The 14569-nt window shown below is 38.4% G+C and overlaps 1 protein-coding gene and 1 long non-coding RNA gene across 3 annotated transcripts in view; one reads left to right on the top strand and one right to left on the bottom strand.

Annotated features, from left to right (window-relative positions):
- The window catches only part of glra1 (glycine receptor, alpha 1), a 60120-nt gene that overhangs the window by 7673 nt on the left and 37878 nt on the right, over positions 1-14569 (bottom strand). For both annotated transcript variants that reach the window (XM_065271547.2, XM_065271553.2), the window contains one exon: positions 13245-13391. In XM_065271547.2, coding sequence (XP_065127619.1) covers positions 13245-13391 — 147 coding nt within the window. The remainder of the gene's footprint in view (positions 1-13244; positions 13392-14569) is intronic.
- LOC135748296 (uncharacterized) lies at positions 6356-8124 on the top strand. The gene is made up of 3 exons (XR_010532009.2): positions 6356-6528; positions 7220-7326; positions 7404-8124. It is a non-coding gene; the product is annotated as an uncharacterized lncRNA (long non-coding RNA).

The following is a 14569-nucleotide window of genomic DNA, read 5'->3' as shown; positions in this document are numbered from 1 at the left end:
ATTAATGTGGTAGCTCCAAGACGTGACGTGGAGCTGTAAAGAGAAGCAGGGCTGCGGCAAGCGCAGCGTCCTGCGTCACTTTCCCTCCAGCACGGCCCTGCCAGATTCATTACCCTCCCTCCCTAATTAAAGCTTTTCCATTACCGCATCAGCCGGCCATGTTCCCAGTCCGACTGTTAGAGGAAAGAGAGAAAAAAACAACAGGCTGCCCGCATCCATGAGCTTTACGGTGGGGCGCAACATCATAAGCGTGCATCAGAATGCTGCTCACGGCGGCGTTTGCAAATCAGGGGTGTGGCGTCTGACGCACCATACAGGACCTCTTAGCTCCTTCATCAATCTAAGCACTTAGATGTGATTGATGTTGTTCTGTCTTTTATTGGGACGCGGTGATAAATGACAGAGATTGAAATGGGCCTACTTTATGGTTGTATATATATATATATATATATATATATATATATATATATATATATATATATATATATATATTCGAAATGTTTTGCATAGGACGCCTGGTACCGTGATCAGTATATATTTGTGTGAAAGTCATGCGGGATTTTTTTCTTTACACCCTTGCTTTGTGTACCATTAAAAAGCATTACATTTACATAATATCGGCTCTTTTATCACCTATGGGTGACTTAGAATGAATATATTATGAGCGGCGTAAAACAAAAGATTCGTGCATTATGCAGATATCCCCAACGGTTGTGTCTTAGACGAATGTATGCTTATAAAATCCCTTTTTCTTTCTCGGTGCCCTCATGAATTCTAATGAGGACCCAACAAATAACATTTGTTCTGTGAAGAATATTAAGCCTTTTAAAATGAGGAAAATTATATTCAGTACTTCTTGCCCTGTTCACCACATGCCATCGTCTATTTAAAACCACTGAAATGATCTGCACTCAGTCTCTATTTCCTGTGACCTCCAGGATAAAGTTAGAAGTGCTGGCTCAAGAGAGAAAATTCAGGACAAGCATTGATTCTTACGGTACCTATTAAATAAACCATACTTATAAATAGGTTTGCATCCTTAGACTGAATTTAGTAGTTTTGCAGATGGTATAAAATACACTTTTACATTTTTGAAGATGATATGAGTGGCATTTGTCCATGCCTTATCCCAAAGATTAGTGTTTTCTATGTAGTATCAAGCAGAGATGTAAAGTAGTGAAGTATTTTTACTTTAATCAAGTATTTGTACTTAATGTTTTTGTTTTGCTTCACTACATTTCAAATTTAATTTAATTTAATACTTAATTGCATAAAAAATCTAGTACTTAATTTATTCAAGTATAACTAAAAGCTTTACTTCAGTGTAAATAAGAAAGTTATACATTTTAAATTTACTTAAAGGGATAGTTACATTTCTTTGTTTTGCTGAACACAAAGGAAAATATTTTGAGCAATAATTTGTAACCATTTTTGGGGGGCACCATTGACTTCCATTGTATTTTATCCTACTATAAAAGTCAGTGGTGCTCAAAAACTGCTTGATTACAAACATTGCTCGAAATATCTTGCTATGTGTTCAACAAAACAAATGAATTTATGAAAGTATTTTCTGTGTCATTGATAAGTTGTTGCCTATAGGGCAATATTAAAGGAACACGCCCACATTTTGGGAATTTAGCTTATTCACGGTATCCCCCAGTCCATACATACCTTTCTTATCTCCGTGCGTGCTGTAACTCTGTCTGACGCAGTCACCGCTAGCTTAGCTTAACACAAAGACTGGAAGTAAATGACTCCAGCTAGCATACTGCTCCCAATAAGTGACAAAATAGCGCAAACATTTTCCTATTTATGTGTTGTGATTTGTATAGTCACACCGTGTACAAATAACAAGGTCATACACTCTAAAAAAACAAACGGTGCTATATAGCACCAAAACAATTGCTTTGGATCGTAACGATAGAAGAACCATTTTAGTGCCATATAGCACCGGTGAAGAACCAGTGAAGCACCAGTGAAGCACCTGTGAAGCACCAGTGTAGAACCATATAGGGGCCATATAGCACCACATATGGTTCTACATAGCACTATATGGTTCTACACAGGTGCTTCACTGGTTCTTCACCGGTGCTATATGGCACTAAAAATGGTTCTTCTATCGTTACGATCCAAAGCAACTGTTTTGGTGCTATATAGCACCGTTTGTTTTTTAGAGTGTATGAGACACAGCCATCTTTTAACAGTATATATATTTTCTCAGAAGGCAATGCATTGCTGCTTGGGTGGAGTGATATGCTTGCGGCACCCGAGAAGCCCCTGGTGAGGAGAAGAGAGTTGTGAAAATCACTCCGCCCAAGTAGCAGTGCTTCGTCTTCTGAGAATATAGTTTCCAGTATCTCATATGACCTTGTTATTTGTACACGGTGTGACTATACAAATCACAACACATAAATAGGGAAATATTCGCGTTATTTTGTCACTTATTGGGAGCAGTATGCTAGCTGGAGCCATTCACTTCCAGTCTTTGTGCTAAGCTAAGCTAGTGGGGGCTGCATCAGACATAGTAACAGCATGAACAGAGATGAGAAAGGTATGTATGGACTTATCTAACTCTGGGGGATACGGTGAATAAGCCAAATTCCCGAAATGTTGGTGTGTTCCTTTAAAGGGCACCTATTTCACTGCTAAAAAAACACGATTTTTGTAGCTTCGGATATACTGCTGTCCTAAAATGCATTGATTTTGTACAAAACTCATTGATCTGAAAAGCGCTGTGTCCCTGATTGGCCAGCTAATATTTATGTTGTGATTGGCCTGAATACTTCTGACATCAGCCGGAAATGTGACGCTCATTGCCATGTTTGAAAGATTCGCTCACAATGCAATGCTGACAGATGTACATCTCAGGCTGTGAGTCCAAACAGAAGGAATTATGATAAAGTCGGTCTTACAGTCGGTCCACGTCAACAGGCCCAAGAAGTAAACTGTTGATTACAATTCGTGTGTTTGTTATAGTCCAAGAAAAGAGATTTACGTTGGTAACGATAACTTGCGTCATCGTTTAATTTGGGGTTTGTACCTTTTGCATATTGTTAACATGTACTAATACACACTTACACACCAAAGGAAATGTTAAAACTAGAATCAACAATACTGTAGGTGCTCTTTTAGAAAAAGCAACCGACTCTTTTACCTTTAAATGCATGTATGTTTCACCAATCATATTGCATATTAGGGTCTTTAGCAGCCTGAAACGTACTGGATCTCTTAACCCATTAGTATCAAACAGTCCTAATATTTTATTAACAATTACAAAAAGATAAAGAATCTTCTTGTATTTTAAGATTTTATTTGCCATCAAAGATGCACAAAATGTATGCAACGTTAAAATTACGCAGCAATAATTCGGGAACTAAAATAGTCAAAGCGCTGTAATTTTCGATCAAATTATTTTAGTTGCCATAACAAAAGTTAAAGATCATTCACTCAAATTCATTAAAACATTTTTAAAAATTAATGTCATTTCATCATATAATTTTCATGTCTTAAAGGGGCAATCAGTAGGATCTACCCCCCATCTATTTTGCATTCAAACAGTGCTTACTAGCTCCTCCCCTTTCCAAATGCGTGTTGCAACTACGGTAGCCGTTATGTAATCACTGATCTCCTGGTCTGTTGCAGCTGGTTCACGTGTTCTGAATGAAAACGCGTTGTGGAAACGCGTTGGTAGGCAAGTGCTTTTTGTCCCTGTCTGCTAATATAGTTTATTAATACGGTGGAACGATATGGATGCCTCCTTGGACTTACCCGTTCAATGTAAGTAAAGAGAAGAAATTCTAAGCTTACAAATAAAAGTCAGATCACTGGCAGAGGTCATTTGACACCAACGAGCACATATTTATGAATAAAGACATTGATTTTGATTAATAAAACACTTAAAATCCTACTTATTGCCCCTTTAAACAAAGTTATCTTTTATGTGCAGTACATGCCAAGCGACCCTTTAAAGGTCCAGTATTTACAACATCTAGTGGTGAGATTGTGAATTGCAACAAGTCTCAATTTTGAAGCGCAAAGAGAAGCTACGGTACAGTTGGTGCCACAGTACAAACATGTCTTCTTCTGAGACAACGTAGGGACGAAACGTGTTCTGTAGAACAGTTTGTCTGTTTAGGGTTTAGACCCGCAGTGAATGTAGATAAAAACTGACTTATTATAACGTAATAAAACAATACAATTTATTATGTAAGGTCTTTATACACCACTGATAATTTAGTTGTGCATATTATATAGCATCCTTCTAAAAGTCCCACATTGCACCTTTAAACTTTAAACAATAACCTAATTAGAAAACAGATATTATTTTACATTTTTGTTTCTTTTTTCTTGTTATATTGTTGAAAATAAACACATAAGAGGGTGGAGGTATAACTGAATGATGAGGAAGATAGTGGACCACTTCCTGGGTTGCTAAAGAGTTAACAATCCACACAGTTCACGTAACACAAAAATTCCAGGACAAGCCCCAAAATGTTTGTGTTTGTTATTAAATCACAAACAGCAATAGCAAGTAGCAATAGCAACAGCCATGCTTGCCATGTCAGACACCTCGAACAAGCAACACATAAGCCCGTATAGGCAATAACAAAAGACTGTACAATTTTGCATCACATACAATCCAGTGTCAAGTTCACTCAACACATCCGTCTGTATTAAACACTCGAGTAAACTCAGCTCCATCACACCGCATAACTCAAAAACAGTCTCATCCTGCACTTTTATTATCCTGCCCGCGTTCAGCCAACCTAAGGACGGCCAGTCAGAGAAGTGAGACGGCGTCTTACTTATCCCCTCATTCTTATTTACATAGATAATCCCTTTTCGCATCTTACGCGCTTACAGACGGCAGCTGCACTGCTCAGAGCTGAGTGCAGATAGATGGGACAATATCCCGTGAGTGATCCCCTCTGCATCACAATCAGCTTTAACAAGGTGATTACTCTCCATCAATCCACCACTCGCTAATGTGCACTTGTCATTGTTAAGCAAGTCAAAGGCATCTGCAGTCCAGAGGTTGTACGGTTTCACCCAGTTATTAATAAACTCTACCACGGCACGGAAGTGATTCTGGTAGTTTACTTTGTGTGGCGATAAACTGGATTGAGTTTAATGCTATTAGTTAAAATGCTTTTAAAATAGCTCACTTTAAAGGATGAGAGCTCTTGTTCATGCAAATGCATTTTTGAAACGTCAAAACGTTTCGTTTTTTTATGCACATTTTTTTAAAGATAAAATGAAAAGTGCACAATGCTAGATAAGTTAGATAAATTCAGTCCATCTCAGACTTATTCACAGCACATCCACTCATCATATGATGCATATTGCAGGCTGCACTAGGAAGCATTTTCTTGATGTGGCAGTATGGACGGGTTTCATTTTTATTATTATGCCTGCAAACATTTGACTGTTTTAAAGGGATAGTTTGGCCAAAAACGATATTAAACCCATGATTTACTCACCCCCAAGCTGTCCGAGTTGCATATGTCCATCGTTTTTCAGACAAACACATTTTCGGATATTTTAGAAAATATTTTAGATCTTTCTGTTGATTAAATGTAATGTTACGGGGTCCACCCATAGTCCACGACCTTCAAGTCCAAAAAAGTGCGTCCATCCTTCACAAATTAAATCCAAACGGCTCCAGGATGATAAACAAAGGTCTTCTGAGGGTAATCCGTGCGGTGTTGTTGTAGAAATATCCATATTTAAAATGTTATTAACGTAATTAACTACCTTCCGGTTTCGCTGCCATCTTAGACTCAGGAGAGAGTATTAGCGTAGTGTATGCACTTTTCTTAGTGACGTATGACAAATTCGGAGGGCGGGGGACAGAGCAGCAACAGAGAAACCGCTGTATGCTGCGTAAGCGCTCATCCTGAATGTGGATGACTCTAAGATGGCGGCGAAACCGGAAGGTAGTTAATTACGTTAATAACATTTTAAATATGGATATTTCTACAACAACACCGCACGGATTACCCTCAGAAGACCTTTGTTTATCATCCTGGAGCCGTTTGGATTTAATTTGTGAAGGATGGACGTACTTTTTTTGGACTTGAAGGTCGTGGACCATTGCTGGACCCCGTAACATTACATTTAATCAACAGAAAGATCTAAAATATTTTCTAAAATATCCGAAAATGTGTTTGTCTGAAAAACGATGGACATATGCAACTCGGACAGCTTGGGGGTGAGTAAATCATGGGTTTAATATCGTTTTTGGCCGAACTATCCCTTTAAAGGGCACATATGGTCTAATTCATTATTTTACATTTCCTTTGGTTTGTACTGTAAGTGTGTATTAGTACACTCTAAAAACCGTTGGGTTATTTGTTTTACCCAACAGGTGGGTTAAACATATTGGGTTGTTGTGTTGGGTTATTCCTAGCTTGTATTGGGTTATTTCTATAACAACCCAGACCGATGGGTTAAAATCGGGCTCACGTCACGCATTTTGAATTTCAATGGTCGACAGGTGCCACTGCTGAGTGCGGACAGACACGAGAGGTACGTTTTAAAATATATATCTCTGTGTAATGTTTTATTTGCTACAAAGTGTCTTTAAGCTCTAACACACAGTAAACTATCAGCCACGATTTCTACAAATACTTGTACAAAAACGCTGTTGTCTAGTTTTTGTCCGTTACACCTGTTCCATTGATTAACTGATGCCAACACGCGTTTTTAAACCATCATAAAGGTGGAAAAACATCGCAATTTATTTTAATACTAAACAGCACCAACAGCATGATCCCTTACGAAAATGAATCATGTCTTTTTTTAGTATTACGTTAGTTTCATGGCGTATTGATTGCCATGTTGCTTTAACCGTGTTTTCTGTAACAGACAATGCTTTTTGGTTTAAAGTGTAGTAAAAACCGTTTTTAACTTTTGTAAGAGAATGCGACCGGCTGTTTTTGGCTCCAAATATTTTTTTAGCCGGTCTGTGTTATAGAAACAGAGCTGTAATATAAATGTGCTTCTGAATGGAAATGTCTTAAGAAGCTATTATATTGTCGTCTTACTGTCGCCTGATAAAGCGCTGTTTAATCCTGCACGTCTTTTACTGTTTACTGTAACCCCGGTAACGGTTGAACTTGCTCTTCAGCGACATCTACTGTCAAAGTAGAGTATTTATTCAGCTTGCCAGATGTGTTTGCTTTGAGATTTAATTAATTATTCTTTTCATTAAATGTAGACATTCTTGGAGATGTTGCATTAAAAACCTTACAAAATGGCCAGCAAGATGGTTCAGCCTTCCTACAGTACCAAGAAGCAAAGCAAGCATTTATACATTTTCAACCTGTAAGTATCATTTATGACACTTGTTTTTTTATCCTGTTTATGTGTGCATATTTACATTGTGAAAATTCTGTCTTTAGGTCAGAAAACAAACATAATTCAGTATTTGGAGGAGGAGGTAGGACGAAGACCCCATGTCCTGTTATGGGATGAATTCGACTAATCACAAGCCTTTGTTTTCGTGGGGAGGCATGGCCCAGGAGCAAGACCAGCAGTTGACATGTGCTTTAATATTTTTTACATTTTAGACAGAGTATCCCAAGCCTTTCACTACTGTTAAGTAGTTTCTGTAACACACAATACATTTTGTACCAGGTGATGTTTCCTTAACACACTGTCACCTGTTTAAAGGGACAGTTCCCCCAAAAAATGAAAATTATGTCATAATTTTCTTCCTCTCCTGTCGTTACAAACATACATTTTTTTTGTTCTGATGACCATAAAGGAAGATTTTTTGAGTAATGTTTGAAACCAAACAGATCATGAGCCCCATTGACTGTCATAGTAGGAAAAAAGAATACTATGAAAATGAATGGGGCTCATGATCGGTTTGATTTCAAACATTCTTTGAAATATACCTTTGTGGTTATCAAAATAAAGACTTATATACAGGTTTATAAGAACATGAGAGGATGAAAATGATGACAAAATGTGTGAACTATGCTTTTAAGCAGTTTTTAGTTGGATAAGATGGAGTAGATTTGTTCTGTTCTTATGTTTTTGTTTATTTATGTATGTATATATGTATGTATGTGTGTATGTATTTATGCTTCTATACATGTATGTATTTATACATTTAAATGCAGGTGCAAATGACTAAATGAAAATAAAGCATTATAAATGTATTTGGAAGTTTTGTATTATTTATTTATAAAGCAAATAATAGTAATAAATAATAATAATAATAATAATAATAATGAGGTTAAAACAGCATTGCAAAAATAACCCAACAAATTGGTTATTTCATAACCCAACTAATTGGGTTAAACTTTCTACCCAATGCATTGGGTTAAAATAACCCAACAATGGGTCGGTGCTATAGTAACCCACCATTGGGTTATTTATTGGGTTATTTTTAACCCAACTGTTTTTAGTGAGTACATGATAATGATATGCAAACGGTACAAACCCCAAAGTAAATGATGACGCAAGTTATTGTCTCCAACATAAATCTCTTTTCTTGGAATACAACAAACACACGGATTGTACGCAACAGTTTACTTCCTGGGCCTGTTGACGTGGACAAGACCGACATTATCATAATTCCTCCCGCTTCGGCCTGTAAATTAACTCCTGTTAGCATTGCAATGTGAGCAAATCTTTCAAACACGGTAAGGAGCGTCACATTTCCGGCTGATGTCAGAGGTATTGAGGCCAATCACAACGTACAGATTAGCTGGCCAATCAGGGACACATCGCTTTCCAAATCAATGAGTTTTGAACAAAATCTGTGAGTTTCAGGAAGAAAGTGAAATCTGGAGCTACAAAAATGTACGGTATGTGAAAGCAATGTGTTTGAAACATAAACAACACATTGCATTATACCAAATACACAAAATAACATTGTTTTTAGCGATGAAATAGGTGACCTTTAAGATTCAGGGCAGCAAGATACACTCAACGGACACTTTATTAGGCACACCTTGCTAGTACCGTGTTGGACCCCCTTTTGCTGCCTTAATTATTCATGGCATAGATTTTACAAGGTCCTGAAAACATCCCTCAGAGATTTTGATCTATATTGACATGATAACATCACACAGATTTGTCGGCTGCACATCCATGATCTGAATCTCCCGTTTTACCACATACCAAAGATGCGTTATTGGATTGATATCTGGTGACTGTGGAAGACACTTTGTGACACGGTGATCCTGCTGGAAGTAACCATCAGACGTGGTCATAAAGGGATGGACATGGTCAGCAACAATACTCAGGTAGGCCGTGGAATTTAAAAACGATGCTCAATTGGTACTAAGGGCCAAGAAAATATCCCCCACACCATTATGGTCGTTTCACACGGTACACGGCCAAATCGCCGCGCGGTTACATCTTTTGTCATGTAGTGGAAGGGTTTTGTGTAGCATTTAGTGCAAATATGTTTATATTTCATATTTCTGCCATGAAGAGCCGTGTTCGTGGAAGGGGCATGATTTTGGGTGCACGAGCAAGGCACTTCTTTAACCACCCCCGTTTTGCCACTTTCCGCACGTCCTCTATTGAAAATTAACACTCGCAGCTGCCGCATACCGTGTAAAATGCCATTACACTTCCACCAGTCTAAACCTTTGATACAACCTTTGATACAAGGCAGAAAGGTCCATGCTTTCATGGTGTTTACGCCAAATTCGGCCCTTCTATCTGAATGTCCCGGCTGAAATTGAGACTTATCAGAGTGGGCAGAGTGGGTTTTTTCCAATTCCAGTTCCAATTTTGGTGAACCTGTGCCAAGTTTAGGAGTGGCACCCGTCGTGGTCTGCTGCTTTAGCTCATCTGCTTCCAGGTTCGATCAGAGATAGGGACTCGAGTTTGAGACTCGGACTTAAGTCGCACACACAGTGACTTCAGACTCGACTTGAGACTCGTCCTCAAAGACTTCAGACTCGACTCGGACTCGAGCCGCAGGACTCTTGAACAATGTTTATTTTTCGGAAATGTCTGATGAGCTCGCTGTTATTCCCCTCTCTCCGTCACCTACAACCTGCCCGAGCGCGGCCACACATTAGCGAACACATGTCGACTGCACTGGCCGCATCGGAAGCTAATCGGAAGCTTTGGGTAGTGCTGTGACGGACCAGCGGTTCTGCTTGCATGCGATTCGTGGATTAATATGCAATTTAAATAGGGAAAGTTTATGTTTCTAAGGCTTGCAAATGTTTAAATGGTTAAACAATTTAACCGCAAAAAGGCGCTTAAGTGAACAGATTTCTGTACGCAGTCAGGTCCAGAGTTGCGCTACTGTGTGTCATACTGTAGTCCATTAACAACATTTGCTGAATAGAGCAATGAAAAACAACGTAATGTTTTTATGTGAAGCGACTGCTGCATCTTCTTCCTGAAGTGCTGTTTGGAATTCACCCTCCGTCTGTGTGTGAGCAGAACGCGTTTAAGAGCCCTCAGTAGTGCATATAGACGGTTTTATCGGACGCACGTGATACACGTCTGGATCCGAACCTTACTTCCGGTTTCGTTTTTTTAATGGTCTGACTAGTTGCTAAACTCATCTCTTGAACAAATGCCTCGTCGAAAATAACAAATGTTTTGGTTTCCTAGGTAATCTATGTGTTGTTTTGTTTGCTTGTTATACAAATAAACTATGTTTAAAGAACTTTGTTGTTATTTATATTAGCGGAGTTTACCGGAAGTTACGTGCGGACCGCGACAGCGGCTTGTTTATGTTATTACTGCTGAAACGGTCTATACAGAGAAAAATGTTTCAAAAAGTAAGCCAACATAACATCTTTCTGTTCTTGACAGGGCACATACACACAAAATGATCTCACGGTTTTCTTTTTCTAATAAAAACATTTGTTTATGTCTTAAGGAACCAGTCAGAAACCAGTCTGGGCTTATTTGTTCTTAAAGAGACAGTAACCTCAATTAACCTACTTAAGTCTGTGTCATTAATGTTAATCAAACAACCCAAGACAAACAGAAAATCACTTCTATTGCTCTAATAATAATAATAATAATAATATTTAATTTGTACAATAAAGACAGTGTTATTATCCATTTAATTCGATTTCTGTGCCTAATGCTAATTTTAGACCTTTCTTAATGTGCAACTTTGTTCTTTAATATAAATGTTTGTAATTTCTTTATTTCTTCTAAGAGTTTTATTTGTTACAACAAGACTTGAGACTTGACTTGACTTGATGTTGTGCGTTCAGAGATGATATTCTGCATACCTTGGTATTGGTTAAGTGGTATTGGTTAAACCTTGCTGAGCGGTATTGAGTTACTTTTGCCTTATTATTCGTTTTCAATATTTTTCACTCTTTGGAGATGCTTGACCAATTCATTACAGGATGGAATTCAGTAAAAATGTACTGCACCTGCTGATAGCTTGGTAGATTTGCATATGCTGTCTGATTTGTTTCAGCACCTGACTCACCAAAGAAATGACTTTCATTTACGGTACACAGTGCAAATATCTCGCCAACCAGTTCTAGATGTTGGAATAGGACACAGACGATTACTGCAATACCGAAACTGTACTCCATCACTGCAATTCATGCACCTGAAGCGACTCCTTAAAATGTTTAAAGTGCACTCAACAACGCTGCACGTCAGGATATACTGTATCCATGCTTTAAAAGCTCTTCTACAATTTCATTTGATCATGATTTGTGGATGTTAATAATTCCTGCCATCATGACTAAAAAATGTACACAAGCATCTCTTTTAAATGAAATCCTTTACTGTGTACGGATATACAGCGATGTTAATTGTGCCGGGCAAACAGCACCGAGTTTAGTGCATTATGCACATTCTATAATAAATCTAAGTCAATTCTGGTGCATTTAGCGTCTGGTTAAAGTAGATTATGGGTGATTAGTGAACGAGAAGCAGGTTATTGTAGTGAAATACAGCGCACGAGTGAAATCTTTCAGGACAGCTGTTTCCACAACGTAAAAACAAGATTCCTGTGGGGTCACTGATGAACACAGATCTCAGTCTGTCCAGCAGGGGGAATCCTCATTCTAGCTGAGTCTCAGAGACACGAGCGAGAGAAGGTCGATAAGCTCCCGTGGTAATGCTGGGGAGTTGTTTTATTGTCTAGTGCAGTGAGGTGACAGCTCCGAGCTGCAGTGCAGAGCGCAAGTACTGACTGATAGCCCCTGCGAGGCAGGATGGAGGGCCGAATGGCGGCCGTGGATCACCGTGGCCGGGGAGTTTCATTAACGGGGCGGTGATAATGATAATGCGGCAAAATTGGAGCTCTGTCACGCATTCTGAAATAAAGTAATAAAGTATACATGGTAATATTTCATCATATATGTTCATGTGACATCATCTGGAATGTCACGGTTGGCGGTCTTTGGATGGGAATCTTGGGCATTCATTTCAAACAGTTAAAATTGTGATTTGTGCCATTGTGCCCTTGGGGCCCGAATGGTGGCAGGTCTGCTATCAACCGATGTGTGTCCCTGTGGATTTCCCTGTATGGGGCTAAAGGTACCCAAATAATTTCTCTGCACCTATTACGTGCAGCCCAGAGGCAGACTGAGGATTACAACGATAAGACTTTTGGTTTATTTTGAGGTGCATGAACAGATTCGTCTGTGTCTACTAACACTACTCAATGACCTATTTCTTTTATTTTGGTACAATCTCAGTATGGAGGAAAGATCAAAAGCAATAATTTGCTGTTGCTTGTTATAGTTAGTGTTAACACAGGTAAAGATTTACACAAGTTATAATGTCATAAATGGTGAAAAAACACATTCTTCGTTGTTTATGAAAAAGTTTGATCTTTGACATGGTTATGATTATATTTTAATGTACATTTATTATGTAGGATGATTTTATGCAGAAAAAGAATAAAAGTTGGGGATTTCACAGGCAAGGTCACATTTTTGGTGTCCACACCACCAGCTCCTGTTTCCCTTTTTTATTTTTTTATTAAATGTAGGTTATGATGTAATGTTTCTGTGAGATTTTCATTCGCAAAATTAGCAAACCAGCATAGCGAAAAGCCAATTTAAAAAAACCTGGGCTTTGCTTATTGAATGTGGCGCTGCGCCATTTTCATCAGACACTGCCGCTCAGTGCCCAGATGAAATATTAACTCTCTGTGTGTTTTGTTTCTCTGAATGCAAATATTGACTGTTTGAATCCTTAACAAAGTGAATATTTAGCAGATCTGAATGTAAAGCACAAAGTCTACTCGGCTTAGAGATCATGACTGCAGGGTTCACCTTAAGATGTCTTCTTCTTCTCTGGAAGCGCAGCAGCTCTTTGTGTTGGCGTGCGATGAAGTTGACAGCGGCGTACTCCAGCAGGGCGGAGAAGACGAAGAGTAGGCAGACGGCCATCCAAATGTCAATGGCTTTCACGTAGGACACCTGCAGCAAGGCAAAATCAACAGAGGACAGGCACGAGTGTGAGTCACTGGCAGGCTTAGAGTTCACGCACTGAGTCACTCGCTTAGCTCAAGTGCTTAAAACTTTCCAGTTGAGAAAGTTGTAAAATATGCCCATTTTAAGGTACAATAGACAAGAAGCACTTTCATCTAGAATTCAATGAGCTGGAAGCGCTGCTCGGTGCAGCCTGACATAAAGATCAAAATGGTAATAAATATTAAATGCAGAATTTAAGAATTAAGGTTTTGCATCAAAGTATTTTTCAGAGCATGGCTGTATGCGGGTCGGTCTCTGCTAATGCTGACATTTGAAGTGTTTTTGGGGCGATGAGTTTAGAGCTTCTTCTTTGGCCTGGAAAAGAGCTCAGCTGAGATTCACTTTATTTGACGAGTCAGTGACCAAAGTAGTGGTGGAGTTTAGGTTGCATTACAGCAGCATGGTTCAGAAAACATTGCAAAAATGAATGGAGCCCACTGGGGTGAGAGTGGGATGACAAAAACTTTCTTATAGGGAAAAAACAGGGGGAAAATGATTTCTTAAATGAGTGGTATTCATTTAGAATAATAATATTAAAAATGAGAATTCTGTTATCATTTACTTACTCTCATGTTGCTAAAATACAGCCTATTATGATAATGCTATGCAAATAATATGTGAAGTAGCTGATTTATTTAATATTTTTAAAATGCGTTATAAATCCAACAACCCCCGTGACAGGGCTGCACGTCCATATGGTAAGAGGTTTCCATGCATTGCAAAGCAGTGGCCTCTTTGTTTTTGCAGTTAAAAAGACAAAGCTGGCAATTCTGGCTTTACTTTCATTATTTTAACAATTTGTTTTATTTTATTTATAAATCACTCGGGGTTATCTGATTTAACTATTTGGCTGGTGTTTTGTTTCCGTGCACATCGGGCATTTTACACATATTTGTTCTGCACTAGGGCTGTCACTTTTGAGAGAAATCAAATTTGAACGGATTTCGAATATCATGCAATGTATCCGAATATATTCGAATATCTGGGCATTAATTTCATAATGCTAACGTATTAACACAAGCTTTTTATTCTGCTATAATATTTAACACTATAACATTAAGCAATAATATGTAATTTTATATACAAACTATAATTCTATCTTGACATGCACATGAGGTTCATTT

This window comes from Paramisgurnus dabryanus, chromosome 16 (genome assembly GCF_030506205.2).
Source record: "Paramisgurnus dabryanus chromosome 16, PD_genome_1.1, whole genome shotgun sequence".
Taxonomy (NCBI): domain Eukaryota; kingdom Metazoa; phylum Chordata; class Actinopteri; order Cypriniformes; family Cobitidae; genus Paramisgurnus; species Paramisgurnus dabryanus.
This window is presented reverse-complemented; position numbering and strand designations above follow the sequence as displayed.